This window comes from Crotalus tigris, unplaced genomic scaffold, assembly GCF_016545835.1.
Source record: "Crotalus tigris isolate CLP2741 ecotype Arizona unplaced genomic scaffold, ASM1654583v1 scf7180000017644.4837335, whole genome shotgun sequence".
Taxonomy (NCBI): Eukaryota; Metazoa; Chordata; class Lepidosauria; order Squamata; family Viperidae; genus Crotalus; species Crotalus tigris.
Genome location: NW_024096536.1, coordinates 3,448,657 through 3,469,839, shown reverse-complemented (window position 1 = coordinate 3,469,839; position 21,183 = coordinate 3,448,657). Strand labels below are relative to the sequence as shown.

Below are 21,183 nucleotides of genomic sequence, written 5' to 3'. Positions count from 1 at the left end.
TCCGTTGCTTCTTGTCTTGCCTTCAGGCGCCTTGGAAAATAGCTTGACTCCCGCTTGACTCCCTCTGCTTTGTGGCAGCCCCTGAAATATTGGATCACTGCTATCATGTCCCCCCTCGTCCTCTTCATTTAACTAAATTAATTAAATGTTCTTCATACTCCAATTCCTACCACTCACCATGCCCAATACCAGCAGACCTGAGTGTTTCTCAGTAGGGCCTGGTTGGTCCTTGAAGCACTAATGAATTTCGTAAGAGTAGAGCCATGCTCGTCTATGGCGGCAAGAAATCGGAAGGAGCATGGGTAGAATCTTTTCCAGCTAAAATATTATTAAAAGGCACACACTTTTTTCAGCTGCAGGCTCTCTTTATCAGATGCAGAAAACGGGTGGGCTGATAAAGGATTTAAGTTGGGATGAAATGGGCAAAGGGAGAAGATTGGTTGGCCTGTATCCCTAATAACTTAAGCTACGTCCTTAACGCAATGAGAACATTTCCACGTTAATGCAATTTAGGTTAACAGATATATACAGTACAAAGACAAATATATCACGTAAAAGTACAAAACGACAAGAACAAAACTTCGAATAACAAACTTCCATACAGGAAATCACTTATTTCACGAAATAGACGCTTCTCTTTTTAACAGTAAGCTCGCGGGCAGATCAGAACACCCAGGCATCCCGCTAAGTAGGCGGGTCACCTTTGGGACAACCTGTACCCGTTCAAAAATTCCTCTCACATTGTTAGTGAGGACTCGGGCGTCACCCCGAATCGTTATTTTCCTTACTCATAAGTTTAAGGCATACTAGTTTCACTTAGAGTAGGAAAGGTGACTGACAACAGAGTCGTTTCACAGGAGGGTGAATTGTATAAGGTGAAAGAAAAAAAATATAACAGTTTAAATCTTTACTGTTTACCCGCTCACTCGCTAATATAAGCAAAATGTTTTAGAATCTGGAAGAAATATGTATCTAATATCTCATTTTATATATGCAAATTAAAATGGTTGTCGCTTTGGGTTATGGGAAGCTAGCTCCTGCGAAATCTCCAATTCTTTATTACGCGTGATTTGTCTAAAGCCGCGAGAAGCTGAAACAAACGGGTGTAAGTGTGAGACCGGAAGTAGTTGTATCTCATGTCCGGGTGTCGGTCGCTGCGACTTTTCTCCCGGCCTAGAGGAAATATGGCGGACCTATCTTTGGATGAACTGATCAAGAAGCGCGGCGTCAGTGTCAATACAAAAGGGAGGTGAGTTGAAAGAACCATCACTCTGCAGACAAACTACGAGGATGGAACTCAGCGTTGACGACGGTCAGCTTCCCACTCCCCATCGTAGCACGCAGAAAAGATCCGTACTGTGTCCGGGAGGGAAGGCCCGCCCAGAGCGACATCCTGTCTTCTGATTGGTTTATCGTCTTGTCAGTCGTTATCTGCTAGAGAGTTCGGTTCTGTTGACCCACCGTGAACAGTGCGGGGGTGTCGGGTGGCAGGAAGGCAGCGCCAGCGGGTCTCCGGGCGAGAGGGGCACGGGACGCAGGTAGCAAAAGCAGCATGCTGTAGGTGAGGGTTGAGTAGGATGCTTTTCAAGGGTCTCCCCCAGCCGCAGGGTATCCTGCAGTTGCTCCGTTTCAAAAAGTGGTTTCTATTAGCTCCATCTTTTAAGTACTGTAGCTTCTCTGGGTTTTCGTCTGTTTTTTTTTTTCTTTTTGGACTGGGGCTCTTGGTTCTATGTAATACAAAAAAGTGTGTAGAAGTATCTAAAAATATTTTACTGACATATTATCCAAAAAGTGCATCTCTGGAAAAGCTACACTGCACATAGGCTGTCATTTACACCATAAACTGGTTTCAGAGACTTCTTGGAATTGTGGGCAAAACCAACATGCTACATTTTCATTAAGAACTATAAATCTGTTATCTATTCAGCCTTTTATAGTGAATTGGAAGTATTTGATTGATTTTTTTTTTCAAAAAAAAGCTTTAGTTAATATGTGGCGTTTCTCTTTCAGACTGAACATGAGGCCGGTCTTTGGAGGCATTAGATCTCGAATTGGAAACCAGCAAACCTTTTTAAGCAGATCATCAACTAGTGTTGGGTTTCAGCAGACATTTGATGCACGTCAAAAGATTGGTATCACTGATGCTAGGCACAAAATTGGTGTGAAAGATGCCAGGGAGAAACTGCTTCAGAAAGACGCAAGGTTCAAAATCAAAGGGAAAGTTCAAGATGCCCGAGAGATGCTAAACTCCCGGAAACAACAGAGTATAGAAAAGGTGACCAAAGTTATTGATGCTAGAGAGAAAATTAGTTTGAAAAGAAGTGCTCCAGTTGCAGTCCCCATCAACACCATTGTGGAAACAGTATCTCCTGCTGTAAAGATCACAAAAACAATACAAGTAAGATTGCTAATTCACTTTGTTTTTCTAATTTCAGGAGAAATGACTTTGTTTTCCAAAGAAAAATATTGACAAAAATAACAATGCGATTTATGTCAAACTCTTGACAGTTCATTTCAAATGAATCTCCCAGAATTCCTTATACCAAGATTTTATTATTTCATTCATTTAAATTTATTGACCACCCAACTCCAGTGGATTTGGCTGGTGTACAAAACAAAACAGTGAGAAACAATATTAATAGGCAGCTCAGACTGAAACACTTCTAACAATCCACAAAACAAAATAGGGATGTTAAACAATGACAAACATCAACCCCAGAATCCGAGCCAGGTTTTCAATCCTTTGTTAAACCTTAGGAGAGAGGGTTCCCTATCTCTGGGTGGATTTTGTTCCAGAATGTGGAGGCCACAACAGAGAAGGCATGCTTCCTAGTTCCCACAACATGGCATAATTAAATGGGGGGAGTGCACCCACTCTACTGGAACACACTTGGCAAATTATTGGAGATAAGTGGCCATCCAGGTATCCAGGACTTGTGCCATACAGGGATTTATTGGTAATAACCAGAACGTTGAATTGCATTCTCAAGATAACTGACAGCCAATGCAGCTTGTTTGCAATGGTGACACTTGGGCATATCAACATGCACTCATTACTACTACTGCAGCTGCATTGACAGCTTCATCTGTGCCACTTGGGTTTTAAATGAAGAACTGTACCCTGAACTGGCAGCAGATGACCTCTCTCAGTGGTTTCATGTAATGTTGAACAGGAGAAAGGGCATGAACCCTAAGGCATTCTCCCCCTCCTCCATCAATATCGACTAGAACCAGCCTGAAAAAGGAGTGAACAACTGGAGCCCAGTGCCTCCCACTTCTGATCCTTACAATCCAGAAGGATAGTATGGTCAACAAATTCAAAAGCTGCTGAGAGATTAAGGAGCACTAAGATGGGTGCACCACTCTCATCAGCAAGTGTATCCAACACTGTCTCTATACTATACATTGGCCTGAAGCCAGACTGAAACAGGTTCAGATTTATCAGAAAAGAATAGGATAAGGTCACAGAAGCCTCAGCAGTGAATAGAACAGAACAGAACCTTGGAAGTCTTGTAGTCCAACACCCCCCCCCCACTCAAGCAGGAGAACCTATGCCATTTCAGACAAGTGACTGTCTATTCTTAAAAACCTCTAGGGATGGAGCGCTCACGATTTCTGAAGGCAAGCTTTTTCACTGGTTAATTGTCCTCACTGTTAGGAAGTTTCTCCTTAATTCCAGGTTGCTTCTCTCTTTGATCAGTTTCCAACCACTGTTTCTCGTCCTGCCCTTTGGTGCTTTGGTGAATAATGTGACCCCCTCTTCTTTCTGGCAGTCCCTCAAATACTGGAATACTGCTATCATGTCACCCCTGTTTCTTCTTTTCTCTAGACTAGCCAAACCCAAGTCCTGCAGCCGTTCTTCATATGTTTTAATCTCCAGGCCTTTGATCATCTTAGTTGCTCTTCTCTAAACTTTTTCCAAAGTCTCAACATCTTTTTTGTAGTATGGTGACCAAAATTTATTTATTTATTTATAAAATTTATAAGCCGCCCCACTCCCGGAGGACTCTGGGCGGCTAACAATAAAAACAGTCATCCAGGGGTCAGATTTTATAAACCCCAGGCCTGCCGGAAAAGCCAGGTCTTAAGCAGCTTACGGAAAACCAACAGGGTGGGAGCGGTCCTAATCTCCGGGGGGAGCTGGTTCCAAGAGGTGGGCGCCATCACAGAGAAAGCCCTCCTCCGCGGCCCCGCCAAATGGCACTGCTTGGCCGACGGGACCTGAAGGAGGCCCAGCCTGTGGGATCTAACCGGACGAAGGGAACTATGAGGTAGTAGGCGGTCTCGCAAATAGCCTGGCCCTGAGCCATATAGGGCTTTAAAGGTAATAACCAACACCTTGAATTGGACCCGGAGACCAATAGGCAACCAGTGCAGCTCACGGAGGATAGGTGTAACGTGGGTGTATCGAGGAGCACCCACTATCACTCGTGCGGCTGCATTCTGGACCAACTGTAGTCTCCGAATACTTTTCAAGGGTAGCCCCATGTAGAGCGCGTTGCAGTAGTCCAGAGGTGAGGTGATGAGGGCATGAGTGACTGTAAGGAGAGCCTCCCGGTCCAGGTAGGGTCGCAACTGGTGCAACAGACGAACTTGTGCAAAGGTCCTCCCAGCCACAGCTGTCAAATGATGTTCCAAATTCAGCTGTGGATCAAGGAGGACACCCAAGTTGCGAACCCGCTCTGAAGGGGGTATATTTGGCTGCAGTATTCCAGATGTGGTCTTACTAGGGTTTATAAAGCGATACTAATACTTCATGTGATCTTGATTCTATCCCTCTGTTTATATAATCCAGGATTGTATATTAGCTTTTGTGGCTGCTGCTGCACACTGCTGGTTCACGGTTAAGTGATCGTCCACTAGGACTCCAAGGCCCCTCTCACAGTTGCTGTTTCTCAGCCAGGTCTTGCCTAATCTGTATTTATACCTTCAATTTTTCCTGCTTAAATGTAAAACTTTGCTTTTCTCCACATAAAATTCATTTTGTTGGATAGAGCCCCATTGTTCAAGTTTGTCAAGATCTTTTTGGATCCTGAGCTTGTCTTCAGGGATGTTGGCTATTCCTGGTTTTAGATTAGAACCCGATTTATCTCTCAACTACTTAAGACCAGGACATCAATATTTTATAAATTGTATCTATGTGAACTGTTGAAGAGGTTGTTTTCTTAACAGATGAGTGAGGCTGACACTCTCCAATTCTGAACTTACAGTGGCAACATTTTTGTAATGATAGGAGAAATAAATGCATGTAAGACCTCTAGTCATCTTTTCTCTAGATCAAATATGAGGAACTTGCTCTTTCATTCACCATAGTAAAATAATATTTGTCTTAATGCAATGTTCCAGGTGTATGGGAAATACTACTGCAGTTAGGTTTATAACATAGATATTTATTTTACTTACATCTAAGAACAATATGAATTATATAGAACTGCATTATTTATATGACAAATTTGTAATCTCTCCTGTATTTTCCTCTTGTATAAATTTCAGCAAGAGGGGCAACTTGATGCTGTATAGCTGTTTGGGGCTTCAGTTCTTATCAAGATAGTATGAGCAGTATTTAGAGAACATCAAGTTCATACCCTTATGATTATATGAAAATTTATACAAAGCATTGATTTATGTTATATCTTCAGTAAACAAAGCAGCACTTCATTTAAAAAAACAAATAAGATTCCTTGAGTTGAACTAGGCTCCTGGTGATTGCTACTATGCAGTTTTTTGACAGTACATGGAAGTAACATGTCTTTTTAAAAGTCTAGCTGATAGGTTTGCAATTCCCAGATTTTCCCCTTTGACAACTTTGATCAGAACTGTTTATTTCCTACAATCAGTCCAGATAGGCTAGGTGCTATCACTCACTAAGGCAGCTTTTTTTGTGAGTTTGATATAAGATGCCATTTGATGATTCTGTTTACTCCATTAAGCACACCATAAAAGAGAAAAGGGAAGATCTCTTGAAGAGGAAAGGTACTCTCGAAATATTAGAACTGCACTACTCATGAAGATGGCAGATTGATACAAATGTATCAGCCTGCCATCTGTCTCACAAAGCTATATTATTCAGTAATTTTCAGTTTTCCCACAGGAACAATGGTATATTGTGCACATAGAACAGATAGCGTATGCATATACATACCTATTGAAATTCTTGGAAAGATATCTTAACATCGCAAAGGTAATATTCTGTCTTATTTTCCATCAGGAGAAGAAAGGATTAGCTTAGCCCTTTTGTCTTTCTTCTCCAGTTTCATGCTAGAAGCTTCCCAATCTTCTTGTCTCTGTGCCAGGTACTCAAGCTTAGGGCACTCTACAACATGTTAAAATGTCATCCAGTTCTTCCTTCTTCGTTCAGTTGTAATCTATAGATTGTCAACTTAAAAATGTGGAGTCAAACAAATTCCAAGAATTCCCTTTGCTTTTTAAGTTCCATTCTAGGGCAGAAGTATCAGCCTGCTCCAGAGGCTGATTGATCATGGTAAATATATTGAGTTCTGGCTGTAGAATTTGCTTTTAAAACCAGTCAATTACTTTTAATAAGCTTGTCTTACGGAAAAAAGTACAGTGATTTTTCCAGAATTTTGTTATCTCACAAATAAAATCAGGCTCATTCCAAATATCTAAATAAAAGTCAGAAAGCTTGGGGCAATGATTCTATAAAGCATTGTGCCTTCTCTGAGAACCTTTACAAATAGTTTAGAAGCAGAACACAATTATGGGACAAAGCAGTTGCTGCAATTATGCTTTCCTTTTTAATAGTACAATATTATTTGTTTAATTTCTATATCACATTAAAAAGCCTTTTATTACAGATAGTGGAAGAGATTGTAGAATAATGCAGTTTAAGGCTTCAAAAATTGGGTAAATGGTTTCTTTGTTATTACGGTAGAAGCACTAAAGAATAACAATTCATATTTTTGTAATCTTTCTTGAATTTATTAATGCTGATTTTATCTTTTTCTTCTCCTACCCCAATAAACAGCAGAAGGCTACAATTCCATCGCATGCTCATTCTGCAGGTATGAAGGTCAACATTGTGAATAATCACACCCCCAAACAGGTGTGTGTCTTTATGTAACTATCAGTTCAACCTACTTGTATACATTTTGCTACTATGCGTACAATGTTGACAAATCATTGGAACCATCTTATTTGGGATTATTCATTATTGATCTGTGCTCCTTAGCTGTGTGGTATCTTTAGTTTTGCAGTGTTAGAAAGCTATTAGGATATATCAGGAAATGGCTTGGCAAAGCCAAATCTGCTGTTCCAATCCACTCAAAAAAAGGGCTGGCAAAGGTTCCCCCTCTTCATGAGATTGATGGGATATGGGTGAAATGACAAGCTTTCTGTATCTTAACTTCCATACTATGATTTTTTTCTTGCCCAGACTTCCCAGGGATAGGGGTTGATATAAGTACCATCAAACTCTTAAATATTGCCATTCTTCACTCTGCCTGCCCATCTATTGTGATACTTATCAGTAGTAGCTAATCGGCCGAGATAAAATGAAAATATTGACATAGCTACTTTGATTGTCTTTGGTTTAATTGCTATCATTTCACAAAATAATGCTTAGTTAAGTATTGAAAAGATTTGACCCCAAGTAAATAAATATCTTTGCATTTAATGTACTTGTTTTTGAGAATGTAAGCCTATGTTTTTGAGAATTTAAAATGCTATGTAGAGCAGAATGTTGCATAGCATCCATAGTTAGTGAAAAACTAAGAAGTAGCTCAACCTTCAACATTATTTTCATTGAATGGAAAACTCAAATTGGCTGCAAAGAGCAATAAATGAATTATGAAATGTTTCTTGTAATCAGTAGAAAAGTAAAGGTTGGATTTCCCCCCCCCCCGCCTATATTGTGGTTCCAGTCCTGTTCATAAACACTCCTGTTCCATTACCTATCATTTCAAAAACCACACGTCATAAATGTAAAAGTCTAATTAATATAATAATCAGTTTGTCACTTACAATGTGAATTATAGCATAAATGAGCATCTTCTGTTTCACTGTATTGTCAAGCTTTCCTGGGTTTCTGAACAGTTTTTGATATTACCTGATTGAACAATTTTGAAGCATTTCAATAAGTAAGCAATACATGAATGGAAAAATTTATATTTCTATATTAAAATAGCCCTCAAATGCTGCACAGATTTCTTCAGAATTGTGATTATCCATGTCTGATTCACCTCTAAGAAGTATTGTGCTAAGAAAAAATGGTTAATTAATTTGTGCCATAGCATAGACAGTATGTTTAAAAAGATCACTAATACATATTCTTGATAGCTAGAAGCAGAATTGAAATCTATAACAGCTTACTAGTTGAGGTTAGCTGTTACAGTGGGGCAAAAAAGTATTTAGTCAGCCACCAATTGTGCAAGTTCTCCCACTTAAAAAGATGAGAGAGGCCTGTAATTGTCATCATAGGTAGACCTCAACTATGAGAGACAAAATGAGAAAACAAATCCAGACAATCACATTGTCTGATTTGGAAAGAACTTATTTGCAAATTATGGTGGAAAATAAGTATGTGGTCACCTACAAACAAGCAAGATTTCTGGCTCTCACAGTCCTGTAACATCTTTAAGAGGCTCCTCTGTCCTCCACTCATTACCTGTATTAATGGCACCTGTTTGAACTTGTTATCAGTATAAAAGATACCTGTCCACAACCTCAAACAGTCACACTCCAAACTCCACTATGGTGAAGACCAAAGAGCTGTCAAAGGACACCAGAAACAAAATTGTAGACCTGCACCAGGTTTGGAAGACTGAATCTGCAATAGGCAAGCAGCTTGGGGTGAAGAAATCAACTGTGGGAGCAATAATTAGAAAATGGAAGACATACAAGACCACTGATAATCTCCCTTGATCTGGGGTTCCACGCAAGATCTCACCTCATGGGGTCAACATGATCACAAGAACGGTGACTAAAAATCCCAGAACCATGCGGGGGGACCTAGTGAATGATCTGCAGATTGCTGGGACCAACGTAACAAAGGCAACCATCAGTAACACACTACGCCGCCAGGGACTCAGATCCTGCAGTGTCAGATGTGTCCCCCTGCTTAAGCCAGTACATGTCTGGGCCCATCTGAAGTTTGCTAGAGAGCATTTGGATGATCCAGAAGAGGATTGGGAGAATGTCCTATGGTCAGGTGAAACCAAAGTAGAACTGTTTGGTAGAAACACAACTTGTCGTGTTTGGAGGAGAGAGAATGCTGAGTTGCATCCAAAGAACACCATACCTACTGTGAAGCATGGGGGTGGCAACATCATGCTTTGGGGCTGTTTCTCTGCAAAGGGACCAGGACGACTGATCCATGTACAGGAAAGAATGAATGGAGCCGTGTATCGTGAGATTTTGAGTGCAAACCTCCTTCCATCAGCAGGGGCATTGAAGATGAAACGTGGCTGGGTCTTTCAGCAAGACAATGAAGCCACTCCCGGGCAATGAAGGAGTGGCTTCGTAAGAAGCATTTCAAGGTCCTGGAGTGGCCTAGCCAGTCTCCAGATCTCAACCCCATAGAAAACCTTTGGAGGGAGTTGAAAGTCCGTGTTGCCCAGCAACAGCCCCAAAACATCACTGCTCTAGAGGAGATCTGCATGGAGGAATGAGCCAACATACCAGCAACAGTGTGTGCCAACCTTGTGAAGACTTACAGAAAACGTTTGACCTCTGTCATTGCCAACAAAGGATATATAACAAAGTATTGAGACGAACTTTTGATATTGACCACATACTTATTTTCCACCATAATTTGCAAATAAATTCTTTCCAAATCAGACAGTGTGATTGTCTGGATTTGTTTTCTCATTTTGTCTCTCATAGTTGAAGTCTACCTATGATGACAATTACAGGCCTCTCTCATCTTTTTAAGTGGGAGAAGTTGCACAATTGGTGGCTGACTAAATACTTTTTTGCCCCACTGTACTTCAACACCAACCCCGTCTCTTTAAAATATTGATTTTTGCAGCTACAGTGAGAAATATACAATTCATTATTTCCATTAAAAATTATACCAACTTATCTTCTGTTTTAGTGCCTATATGATACAGAGGATGATGATGAAACTGTACCTCCCTTTCCCAACAAACAGATGAAAATCACCGCAACAAATAGCTTCCTGAACAATGCAGTAAGGATCTGGTTTTGTAATCTTTCTTTTCTGCCTTTAGTGGACATATACAGATAAACATGCTTTTTCTCTATTCTCATTGGATGGACATCCTGGTTCCAGCTTTCAGATTTGTACAGTTTTTTGCAGCTATTCTAGAACAAGGTGACAGTTACCTGTATCTGTGGCAGATGCAGAGCCTCATAGAATTAATGTGCCATTAATTTGTCTTTCCATCTTTTGAATTAGCTAGCAATTGAAATCTGTCCAGATTCCATTGTACTGCAAACTAACTCTATCCTTCATCATTCTGGTGAAAGATAATTAAAGAGGCAAGAGGTAATTTAGTCTTGTTTTACTATCAAATCACCACAGTTCTGGGATATAATTTCTGATGTTGTCTTGAAAGTCCATATTATTGTGATGAAGAGTGCATATTATAAATATTTGATCATGTTGAGACTCATGCATTGTACAAAACAGTAACTAAACAATATGTTAATATCACGCATGAGCCCAGTCAATATATTTTGATAAGACAATGGAAGATATATTGCAGATCAATTATAGAATCATCTCTAAAAATGTTGCTTCATTTTTATCTCTTATCAGTTAAAAGTGCAGAAAGGAACTTATCATTCTTTGCTGAACTAGAGTACAAATGCTTTTATTATTTACCTTAAAAGCCATATTTTATGAAATACATATGGCCAAAGGTCCTTCAAAATAAGGAAGGAAGGAAAGGAAGTCTCAATGTCCATATTTAATCTAATTAGTCAATTGTCAATTCTGTTCAGGATAAAAGAAGCTATAGTTTAAAAAACATACTTACAGCAGTAAGTAATGGTTGCCTTAAAGGAATTATTTATTTATTTTTTTAAATTTTTATTTTTAACCAACAAGACAAAACAAAACAAAGCAAAACATAACACACATACACACACAATATATACTCCTCCTTTTTTTACAGCAATTACGTAACAGTAATCTAATATTTACATTTCCCCCTTATTCTTTAAATATTTGTACTTATAGTCCCATTATTTCTTATTTACATTTTTCTTCCTTCTTCCTTCCTTTACATGTTCTATTTCTTACTAAGAATAATTCATATGATTATTATTATACATTATTGTACACATATTTTTACTTTTGACCTTTCCATATTTATTCTCCTCTATTATTTCTAGTCTCCAACCAGACATACACCTTGTTCCATACTATATAATACTCTGTGTCTTCCTTTTCTTTTATCTCTTTTGTTAATTTGTCCATCTCAGCACAGTCCAGGATTTTTCTTATTACTTCTTCCTCTGATGGTATATTCTCATTTTTCCAGCACTGTGCATATGCTATTCTTGCCGCCGTTATTATATGTAAAATTAAGTACCATATTTCTTTACTATATTTTCTATTTAAAATACCCAACAAAAAGATCTCTGGTTTCCAGTCTACAGGTTGGTCTATTATTTCTTGGATCCATTTTCTTATTGTAGACCAGTATTTTTTTGCAACTGGGCATGTCCACCATAGATGATAATATGTTCTATGTACTTTTTTACATTTCCAACATGTTGGCGAATTATTCTGGAACATCTTGGCAAGCTTTGCAAGTGGAAGATGCCATCTGTAAAACATTTTCAACTGGTTTTCCTTGAATGCCACTGACATAGTCAATTTTATATTTATTTCCCATATTTTTTCCCATTTCTCCAATTCTATATTATATCCGAAATTTTTTGCCCATCTAATCATTGTGTCTTTGACAACCTCGTCTTCCATTTTATATCTCAATAGGTATTTGTATAAATTGCTAATTAATTTTATTTCTGTTCCATGTATAATTTTATTCAATTCTTGCGGCTCTTTTTGGATTTCATATAATTTTTTGTCCTCTGTATATTTAGATTGAATTTCTGTAAATGTCCACCAATCAATCTCTCTGCCAATGTCTTGTTCCAATTCTTGTTTTGTTTTCAAATTTCCCTGTTCATTTACTAATTCCTTGTATCTAATTATCTTATTTATATCCAATAGGTTTGGGTATTTCAGAGCTTCTGTTGGGGATAACCACATTGGAATTCTTGTACAATGTTTTTGTTTTATTTTTTCCCAAGTGTGTAGCAATGCATTCCTAACTATGTGTCTTTGAAAATATCTGTGTATTTTATGTTTTTCGTCCCATAGGAATGCATGCCACCTTGCTTGCAAATCATGTCCTTCTATTGTTAAGATTCTGGTATTTTTCAAATCCATCCAGTCTTTTAGCCAAGTTAAGCTTGATGCTTGATAGTATATTTCCGACTCTGGTAACGCCAATCCCCCTTTATCTTTCGTGTCTTGTAAAAGTTTTAATTTAATCCTGGGTTTTTTCCTTTGCCATATAAATTTAGTGATCAATTTATTTAATTCTTGAAAGAATGTTTTCCCTAATTTTATTGGAATAACCTGGAACAGAAATAATATTTTTGGCAATACATTCATTTTGACTGTAGCGGTCCTCCCTAAAAATGAAATTTGCAAATTATCCCAATTTTCTAAATCTTTTTTTATCTGGTTTATATTTTATCATAATTGTCTTCCTTAATTGAGGAGCATTTTGCTGTAAGCCAGATCCCTAAGTATTTTATTTTCTTGTGCCTTTGTAAGATTTTTTGTTATTTATTTGGATTTATTCCTATTAATCTTAAGTCCGGCTACCTCACCAAATTCTTCTATTTTTTGAATCAATTTAAAGCCGGTTTCTAATGGATCTTCCAAAATAAATACCAAGTCATCAGCAAAAGCCTGGACCTTATATTCTTCCTTTTTAATTTTTAAACCCTTTATTTCTTGGGGTCCTCTCTGATTTTTGTAAGAAGTATTTCTAATGATAAAATAAATAGAAGAGGAGAAAGTGGGCATCCTTGTCGTACTCCTTTGGTTATATCAATTTTTTCTGTCATTTCTCCTTAAAGGAATTATTATTGGTTGTGGGTTTCAACCAAAATTAGTGATCTGTGCTTAAGTCATTTTGTTTGCTTACTCTTCTATTTATCTACCTAGATGGCTTACATAAAGATTAAAATAATAGAATTAAAACAAATAAAAAACAATCAAATGGCAAGAATAACTACAGGACATCAGGGAAAAGGATCAAATTCAAAGATCAAAATATGATACCAGGGAGTAGATTATCTCATCCTACCAGTTTCCTCATCCATTTTTGTTTTTATTATTTTAGCTCTAAAGCTGTGTAACAAAATTGCATGCAGTAATCCAGAAAGATTCCTGCTCTAGTTTTAGAATATATAATTGAATTTTGTGATAAAGAGAATTGGTCGGAGGGAAAATGATGTTTATTAAAACATATAATTAGAATATATTTTCTGGATGAATAATATCATATTAGAATTCAGTGTTCTATTAATAGATGGTGGGGGAAAAATTTCTTCAAAAGTATTGAGAGTTTTATGAATGAGAATAAGCAGATTTAAATGGGTAAATCTGGTCCCACACTGTATGCTAAATTTTTAGAAAGGAATAAAACATAAGAGATTTCTTCTGCTTGATTAAAACCACACTAACATCTGGTTTGAACATTTATTCAGTGGCGGTGTATTTAGTTAACTTTTATTAAATCATACGTAGCTGGTTTCACAAACATATTATCTGAAATTCGAACAAACCATATTGTGCCTTAATATGATGTGTAAATCTTTGGCTTGCTGGTATAATAAGGCTGTGCAGCACCTTGAAAATAAATCCAAAGAATTGCTTGGGTCCCTGTGTAAGCATAGCATCTCTCTGTTATTTATTAAAGTAGCTCAACCTTTTTCAGGCTTCTGTGAAAATAGTGGTGGTAATTTGACAAAACCAGTCATTAAAGTTAAAGTAAGTCTTAAGACTATTTTGTAGATCAATTTTCAAGAAAGATGGAGCTTATTAATTTTTGTTGCAATATTGTTATTTTCTTGTTTCAAATATATCTGAAAAATGAGAAATATTTGAAAAATTTCACTTTTAATTACTATACTTTGCTCAGACATTTTGTACTTTTTTGTTATCCTCTGTCTATCCTATTATTATATCACAGGAATTATTTGAAATGCCTCCTATAATATATTTAGTATTGCCATTATATAAATATTTTGTTTTCATTAATAGTATCTGTAACTATGTGATTTTAATATATATATTCTAAATTTGATGAAACATTTATTGATAGAGGCAGTGTATTTCATTAAGCTTACTGTGGTGTATGACATTTTTAGAAAAAACTAAAGTATAATAGTGTGATAAAATTAAATCTTTATTTTTAAAAAAAACATGAAATGCTTCAGTTTTTAGTACAGTCTAAAACTCCAGCCAGTAGATCCTTGTTAGATGAAAACTAAAGGAAATATTTAGTGGGTTAGTTTAACTCAACAGCTATAATTCTTGTCTAGCCCACATGAGTTTGTTCCTGCAGCTAAATTATCTGACATGGGAGATCTTGCTATGTAGTACTATTTGGCTTTTGGTCTTCGGGGAAAAAATAAAAAATTGCTTCTGGCATTTCCAATATTTTATGTTTTGTTTGTGCAGGCTGGACACAGTGGCAACAAGTTTTCTCTCTCAAAGACAGTCCCTCTTACAAAAGTTGTCCAGAATGATGCATATACAGCCCCCCCGGTCCCTCCTTCCCCCATCCGAACAAAGGCCCTCACAAACATGTCTAGAACCTTAGTGACCAAGGAAGAACCCCCTAAAGAGCCTACAGTGGTCGAGGTGAGCTGGAGAGGGGGAGGGGATGTCTTTGTGTGCTGTCCATAGAATTGTAAAATTCTTTTAAAATTAATTTTATTCTAAAATGAGATGAACAGATATTCTGTCCTTTTCCCAAGTGCAGAGATGTAAACATGAGGCTACAGTCACCAAAGCACCTCCAGAGTACTGTTTCCAGATAATTCTGGAGAACTATATTAATTTTGCTGAATTGTGTTTAAATTAAATTAAATTGCGTTTAGTTTTTGTGTTGCTCATTTTTTGACATGGCAGTTTCCTTCATGCCACATTGAGTGTGTGTGGTTCACAATTATGAATGTGCTCTCCCTCACCCCAGCCAAAGTGCAGAATTGTATATAACATGAGCTATTTGTGGAATCCAGTATAAATTTTTGCTGTCTGAATATGCTTTATATGGTGGTTGGATATTAGTTGGGGAATATAGGTAGTCCTCAACTTTTGACCACAGTTGATCCTGAAATTTCTGTTGTTAAGCAAAATGGTTATTAACTGAATTTTGCCCCATTTTACGACCTTTTTGCCAAAGTTGTTAAGTGAATCACTGATTCATTGCAGTTCTTAAGTTAGTAACATGGTTATTAAATGAACTTGGCTTCCCCATTGACTTTGCTTGTCAGAAAGTTACAAAAGGTCGTCATATGACCAGTTGCAAATTCAGTTGCTTGTGCCAGTTGCCAGGCAACTGAATTTTGATCATATGACCATGGGGATGCTACAACGGACATGTGAAAAAAGTCATAAATCGCTTATTTCAATGCCGTTGTAACTTGGGTCACTAAACAAATGGTTGTAAGTCAAGGACTACCTGCATTCTGAAAATAGTAGAAATTTAACTAGATTTTAAATTTTCACTTTGCTTATGTGCATTATTATATCATTGATGTTTCTTCTATTTATTGCTGATGTTTGCCTTATTTTTATTATAGCCAGCCTTTAGTCCTTTAGAGGGTACTAAAATGACTGTGAATAATTTACACCCCCGTGTTACAGAAGAGGATATTGTTGTGAGTATTGTATGTTTTTGAAGTCTGAGAGTACACATAATTTTCAACTTATAATCACAATTGCTTCCAGAATTTCCGTTATAGATTGGTGCAGTCATAATACAAATCACCGTATGATTGGACCCGATTTTATGACCATTTTTACTATGGCTGTTAAGCAAATCACATGGTTGTTAAGCGAATCCAGCTTCCCCAGTTGATACTTCCTGTCAGAAAAGGTCATAAATCGCAGTCATATGACAGCAAGATGCAAGATGGTTGCCAAGCACCCAAATTGTGATCACATACTATGAGGCTAGTACAATTGTAGAAGTGCAAGGATAGGGCATAAATCAATTTTTCCAAGGTCATCGTAAATTGGAAATGTTGTTAAATGAACAGTCATAAGTCAAGGAGTGCCTGTAGCCTGTTTTCTGAATGTTTCCATTAAATAATGTAATGAGGGACATGTTTTTGAGAAACTGGAACGTTTTATCAAAAGCTAACAAGTAACCTGCTTAAGCTGATCTCCTTCATCCCTTAGATATCTTCAAATGTACAATAATTGAAATACCAGAACGAATTTAATAGTTCCAAGAAAAGCCTTATGTATGTGACACTGAAGTAAAAAAGCCTAGAATTCTTCAGTTTCTTGTAAGCTTGACACTGTATATAAGTATACAGTAGTTTCAAAATCTAAGGCAGTGGTTCTCAACCTGTGGGTCGGGATCCCATTTGGGGTCGAACGAGCATTTCACGGGGGTTGCCAAACAACGCAGTCCGCCATTTTTTTCCCCTTTTCCTTAGCTGTGCTACTCCATTTTATTCTGTTGGCTTTTGAAAGCCAGTAGAATAGACTCTCTTGAATAGAGTCTAATTCTATTGGCTTTCAAAAGCCAATAGGAATTGTCCAGGCTGTCTCTGCCCTGCTGAGCCTGCCAAAAGTCCCATTCTGCAAACGGTGCTGCACCAGTTGAGTAGTCCTTGACTTACGACTGGTTGGGGGTTGCGGCATTAAAAAGGTTGAGAACCACTGATCTAAGGAATCTAGAACATGCAGGCAATGCTGTAATACCTCACTCATAGACCTTTTTTGCTATAATGCAGAAACTCTTCAATACTAGATGTTTTCTTAACACAAATTTAATTTACTGATAAGGCTTCATAAATACAAAAACTGGAAGAGATATCTAAATTATGTTAGACAAATATTTGCTCCCTCCATATTTAGAAAAAGCATGTCTTTGATTATTGTGTACTCTCAGCAATTACAGTAGAGCAGGGAACTTTATGTCCTGACTACATGACTATGTTTGGCTTGCTAATGAGGGACACAGAAAGGTGGAATAAAGGCATCAAAGCAGTGTTGTATTTATTATTTTATTTGTTGCATTTCTGAACCATTTTTTCCCAATGTGATGGTGCAGATACAGTCTCTTCCATCTCAGTACCAAATATTTCTGTTTACTGTCTTAAAACGAAATACATGCATTAGGTAGTATCTAAATCTAGTATCTTGCTGATATTGCTTTAACAGTCCTTTGTTGTTTAAAGCTATGGCAATACTATATTCTTTATTCCAAAACAACTTTTTCCTCAGGAATTATTCTGTGTGTGTGGTGCCCTAAAGCGAGCTCGTCTGGTAAACCCTGGGATGGCTGAAGTTGTCTTTGTGAAAAAGGAAGATGCCATCACTGCATATAAGAAATATAACAACAGATGCTTGGACGGTGAGTATGAACTTCATATGAAAGGTTGAGCTTTTGTTTCTTTGTTCTTGCTTTGCAAAATATTTTAAACATTTTCAGGAAAACAGAGTCAAACAATAAAAAAGATTTCTATTTTACCAGGATTTTACAGATTTTTGTAATTGGCATTTTTCAAATTAACAGTGATTTTTCTTTTTATTATCAAGAGGAGAAAAATCATGGAAGCAAGCCTTCTGACAGTAAATATATAGTGAGGAAAATATGAAAGAAAGAATAATCACTAATATCTGAAAATAAGACCTGGTCTTATATATTTCTTTCTCCAAAAGGGGAAATTAGGTCTTATTTTTGAGGGATTCTTATTTTTTTCACTGTTTTGCCATGCTCAGCAGCACTGACAGCCTGATCCAGCAGAAGTCCACCTGGCTGCCACTGGCCCACTTCTGCGGCCACTCGCTGCCACTCGCGCACATCACCTCTGGCCTCCAGTTCACCAGCAGAGGCCTTCAGGAAAGGCCTCTGCAGCCGAGAATTAAGCCCTGAGTTGACGCGCGTCACTTGCTGGCTTCCATTTCCCTGTAGAGGCCTCTGCCAGTGAAACAGGACGGCGGGCGACACGGCGAGCAGCTGTAGAAGTAGGCTGGTGGCAGCTACGGGGGCTACTGATGGACAGGGCTGTTGGTGCCGCCATCGCAAGGCAAGGCAGGTGTCGGGGCTTGGGAGGTCTGGCTGTGAGGGCCCTGAGGTAAGCGGGTGTGGGGCACCTCATCCCATCCCCCACCTATCTTGCCTCACCTTGTGGCACCGCAAACAACCAGACGGACTGGACGGGCGGCCAGTTGCTCAGCTCTTAACTAGTGCTTATTTTGGGGGTAGGGCTTACATTAGGCGCATGCATAAAAATCAAGGTAGGGTTTACTTTCGAAATAGGGCTTATTTTCAGGAAAACACGGTAGCAGTACTTTAAAGCATCTTTTGATCTTATTTTTTTCTCACTAGGACAACCAATGAAATGTAATCTTTTCATTAATGGAAATGTCATCACATCAGACCAGCCTATTTTGCTGTAAGTGTATTACATTCATAAAGTTGAAGATCTTTAAAGACAGAATATAAATGTAAGATGTAAATAATTTTTGCTTTTCTTAGGTTATCAGCCTGAAAATATGAAAACCTATTTGAGTTCAGCATTGATAGCAACCATTTCATTCCTGATTATCACTCGGTGTTGGAGATTCTGGCACTCCTAATTTTGTTCTTCCTTTTTCTTTCCATTATTCTTGTATATAAAAAAAAATATTATTGCTTGAGTCTACATTCTGTAAGGAGGCTAAATATAATGTTATTTCTTGTAATTTTGCCTAGTCGATTGAGTGACACTCCTTCAGTGAAGAAAGAAATTGAACCACGTCGGACAAACACAGGAACGTCTTCAAATCCCCCAGCCGAAGTGGATCCTGACACCATCTTGAAGGCACTCTTCAAATCCTCGGGGACTTCTGCTACTGTGCAGCCTACAGAGTTCAAAATCAAACTTTGAAAAGTAGCCGTCAAAAGTGGACTAGTAAACTGAGTGTGGAAAATTGGGAGACATGGGAACACAATTGTTGTGTTGGACTACACTCAAACCTTTGTTTTTCTACAGTTGCTACCTTTCCTGTACAGTAGTGTTCCCCTAAATGTGTTTGTTCTGTTTTCATAGTTGGAATTTTTCTCCCAATATTTCTAATGGAATAATTTCCCCTTTCTCTACCGAAATCTGTATCATCATATAACTCTCCCTTTTTTTCACCTGCCTCCCCACTGCAGTATCCAGCCAGTTAAAAGTACACCTAGTTAAAGGTGTGATGAGCATTTGTCGTGGCTTTCATTCTTTTAGTAAAAATGGTGACCCTTTTGCTTTATACAATTAATAAACATTTCATTTCAATATATCTGTGTCTGTGGAAGAGACTTGCTATAATACTGTACTCCCAGGCATTGATAATAGCTGTATGCTACTCTAAAATTGGTAAAAAGAAAATAAATAGCAAATGAAATGTTCATGCAGCAACTAATGGAAGAGATTATGAAGGAGTGAGAATATGTGTAAGTATATAACATATTCTACACTACTTTCATTGCCATGTATTCATGTTGTTAATATGTTGATGGAGGAATATTGTTGTGATCTTCAGGATGTTACACAGAAATGCTTTTTCTATTGGATTTGTTTGAATGCCAGTAAAGTACTTAGCTTCATTATCTAGTATTTATATTTTTTCCAATTTTTGATGAGATTTATACTGCAAAGGAAAGTATCTTCCAGTTAAACAGTACAAGATAGATAATGATACAGTAAGCTGTTTTTATGCAGTGCTTTAGAATCACAAATAGTTCTGGTAGCCCTGATCTCAATAGAATTCAAGTCAGACCTTTATTTTGTTACGTTTTTCTGAGATGTTGGCTCTAAAACAATTGTCCATAAGCTAATTCAATGCAATTTTGTCTCAGGCTACAAAACAGCTGGTCACTTAGCAGTTGATTGTTAAATATAAAAACAAGGACTAGAGGTTGACATAGTGGTAATAACAGTGTTCCAATATCTCCGGTTGCCAAAAAGAAGAGAAGGACAAGCTGTTCTCCAAAGCACCTGAAGGTAGGACAAGAAGCAATGGATGGAAACTAATCCAGGAGAGAATTGACCTAGAACAGTGTTTCTCAACCTTGACAATTTTAAGGCATGTGGACTTCAACTCCCAGAATTCCACAGCCAGCATTGCTGGCTGTGGAATTCTGGGAGTTGAAGTCCACATGCCTTAAAATTGTCAAGGTTGAGAAACACTGACCTAGAACTAAGGAGAAATTTCCTGACAGTTAGAAAAATCAATGAAATGGCCTGCCTCCAGAAGTTGTGGGTGCTTCAACATTGGAGGTTTTAAAGAAGAGATTGGACAACCATTTGTCTGAAATGGGACAGCTAGTCCTTGACCTACAACCACAATTGAGCCCAAAATTTCTGTTGCTAAGTGAGACATTTGTTAGAGAGTTTTGCCCCATTTTATGACCTTTTGTGCCACAGTTAAGTGAATCACTGCAGCTCTTAAGTTACTAACATGGTTATTAAGTGAATCTGGCTTCCCCATTGACTTCGCTTATCAGAAGGCTGCAAAATGGGATCACACTCCAGTTGGGACACTCCTATCATAAATATGAATCAGTTGCCAAGCATCTGAATTTTGATCACGTGACCATGGGGATGCCGGAATGGTTGTAAATGTGAAAAACTATCATAAGTCAGTTTTTTCAATGCCATTGTAACTTCATACATTCACTAAATGAACTGTTGTAAGTTGAGGATTACTCTCCTGCTTGAGTAGGCTTGGAGTAGAAGACCTCCAGGGTCACTTCCAACTCTGTTATTCTGTTATTTGAAATATCAATAGAAAACATTGCCCATTCTGTTCTTAAGGAGTTAACACGTTTATATATATTGTATCTCTTAAGTCCTTTTCTCTGGATAAGATTCTGCTGCTGCCTTGTAGCACTATTTCTATGAAAAAGTGGTGAGGGCACCTTAAATGAATTATTCAACATAAAATAGAGAAGGGTGAGCAGT

General features: G+C 37.8%; 1 protein-coding gene and 1 non-coding gene across 5 annotated transcripts; one reads left to right on the top strand and one right to left on the bottom strand.

The window, feature by feature from the left end:
• Positions 1–655: 655 nt before the first annotated feature.
• LOC120304731 lies at positions 656–805 on the bottom strand. Its single transcript, XR_005555810.1, has one exon. It is a non-coding gene; the product is annotated as a U12 minor spliceosomal RNA (small nuclear RNA).
• A 306-nt stretch (positions 806–1,111) lies between these two features.
• On the top strand, positions 1,112–19,826 carry POLDIP3 (DNA polymerase delta interacting protein 3). 4 transcript variants are annotated; one of them, XM_039335619.1, is made up of 9 exons: positions 1,112–1,249; positions 2,011–2,398; positions 6,989–7,063; positions 10,052–10,147; positions 14,693–14,875; positions 15,820–15,897; positions 17,477–17,606; positions 18,585–18,651; positions 18,951–19,826. In XM_039335619.1, the coding sequence occupies exons 1-9, from the start codon at positions 1,137–1,139 to the stop codon at positions 19,123–19,125; spliced, it is 1,305 nt and encodes a 434-aa protein (XP_039191553.1). In that variant the 5' UTR covers positions 1,112–1,136; the 3' UTR covers positions 19,126–19,826. The 4 variants fall into 4 exon arrangements, with proteins under 4 accessions (XP_039191553.1, XP_039191552.1, XP_039191555.1 ...); XM_039335618.1 differs by having other exon boundaries at positions 6,986–7,063; XM_039335621.1 differs by lacking the exon at positions 1,112–1,249 and adding an exon at positions 1,422–1,538 and having other exon boundaries at positions 6,986–7,063.
• Positions 19,827–21,183: the final 1,357 nt, after the last annotated feature.

Coding starts and splice junctions, on each gene's coding strand:
- POLDIP3 (XM_039335618.1), top strand. CDS start 1,137: ATGTCCGGGTGTCGGTCGCTGCGACTTTTCTCCCGGCCTAGAGGAAAT. Junction 10,148..14,692: donor ATAGCTTCCTGAACAATGCA/GTAAGGATCTGG, acceptor TTGTTTGTGCAG/GCTGGACACAGTGGCAACAA. Junction 17,607..18,584: donor TAACAACAGATGCTTGGACG/GTGAGTATGAAC, acceptor TTTTCTCACTAG/GACAACCAATGAAATGTAAT.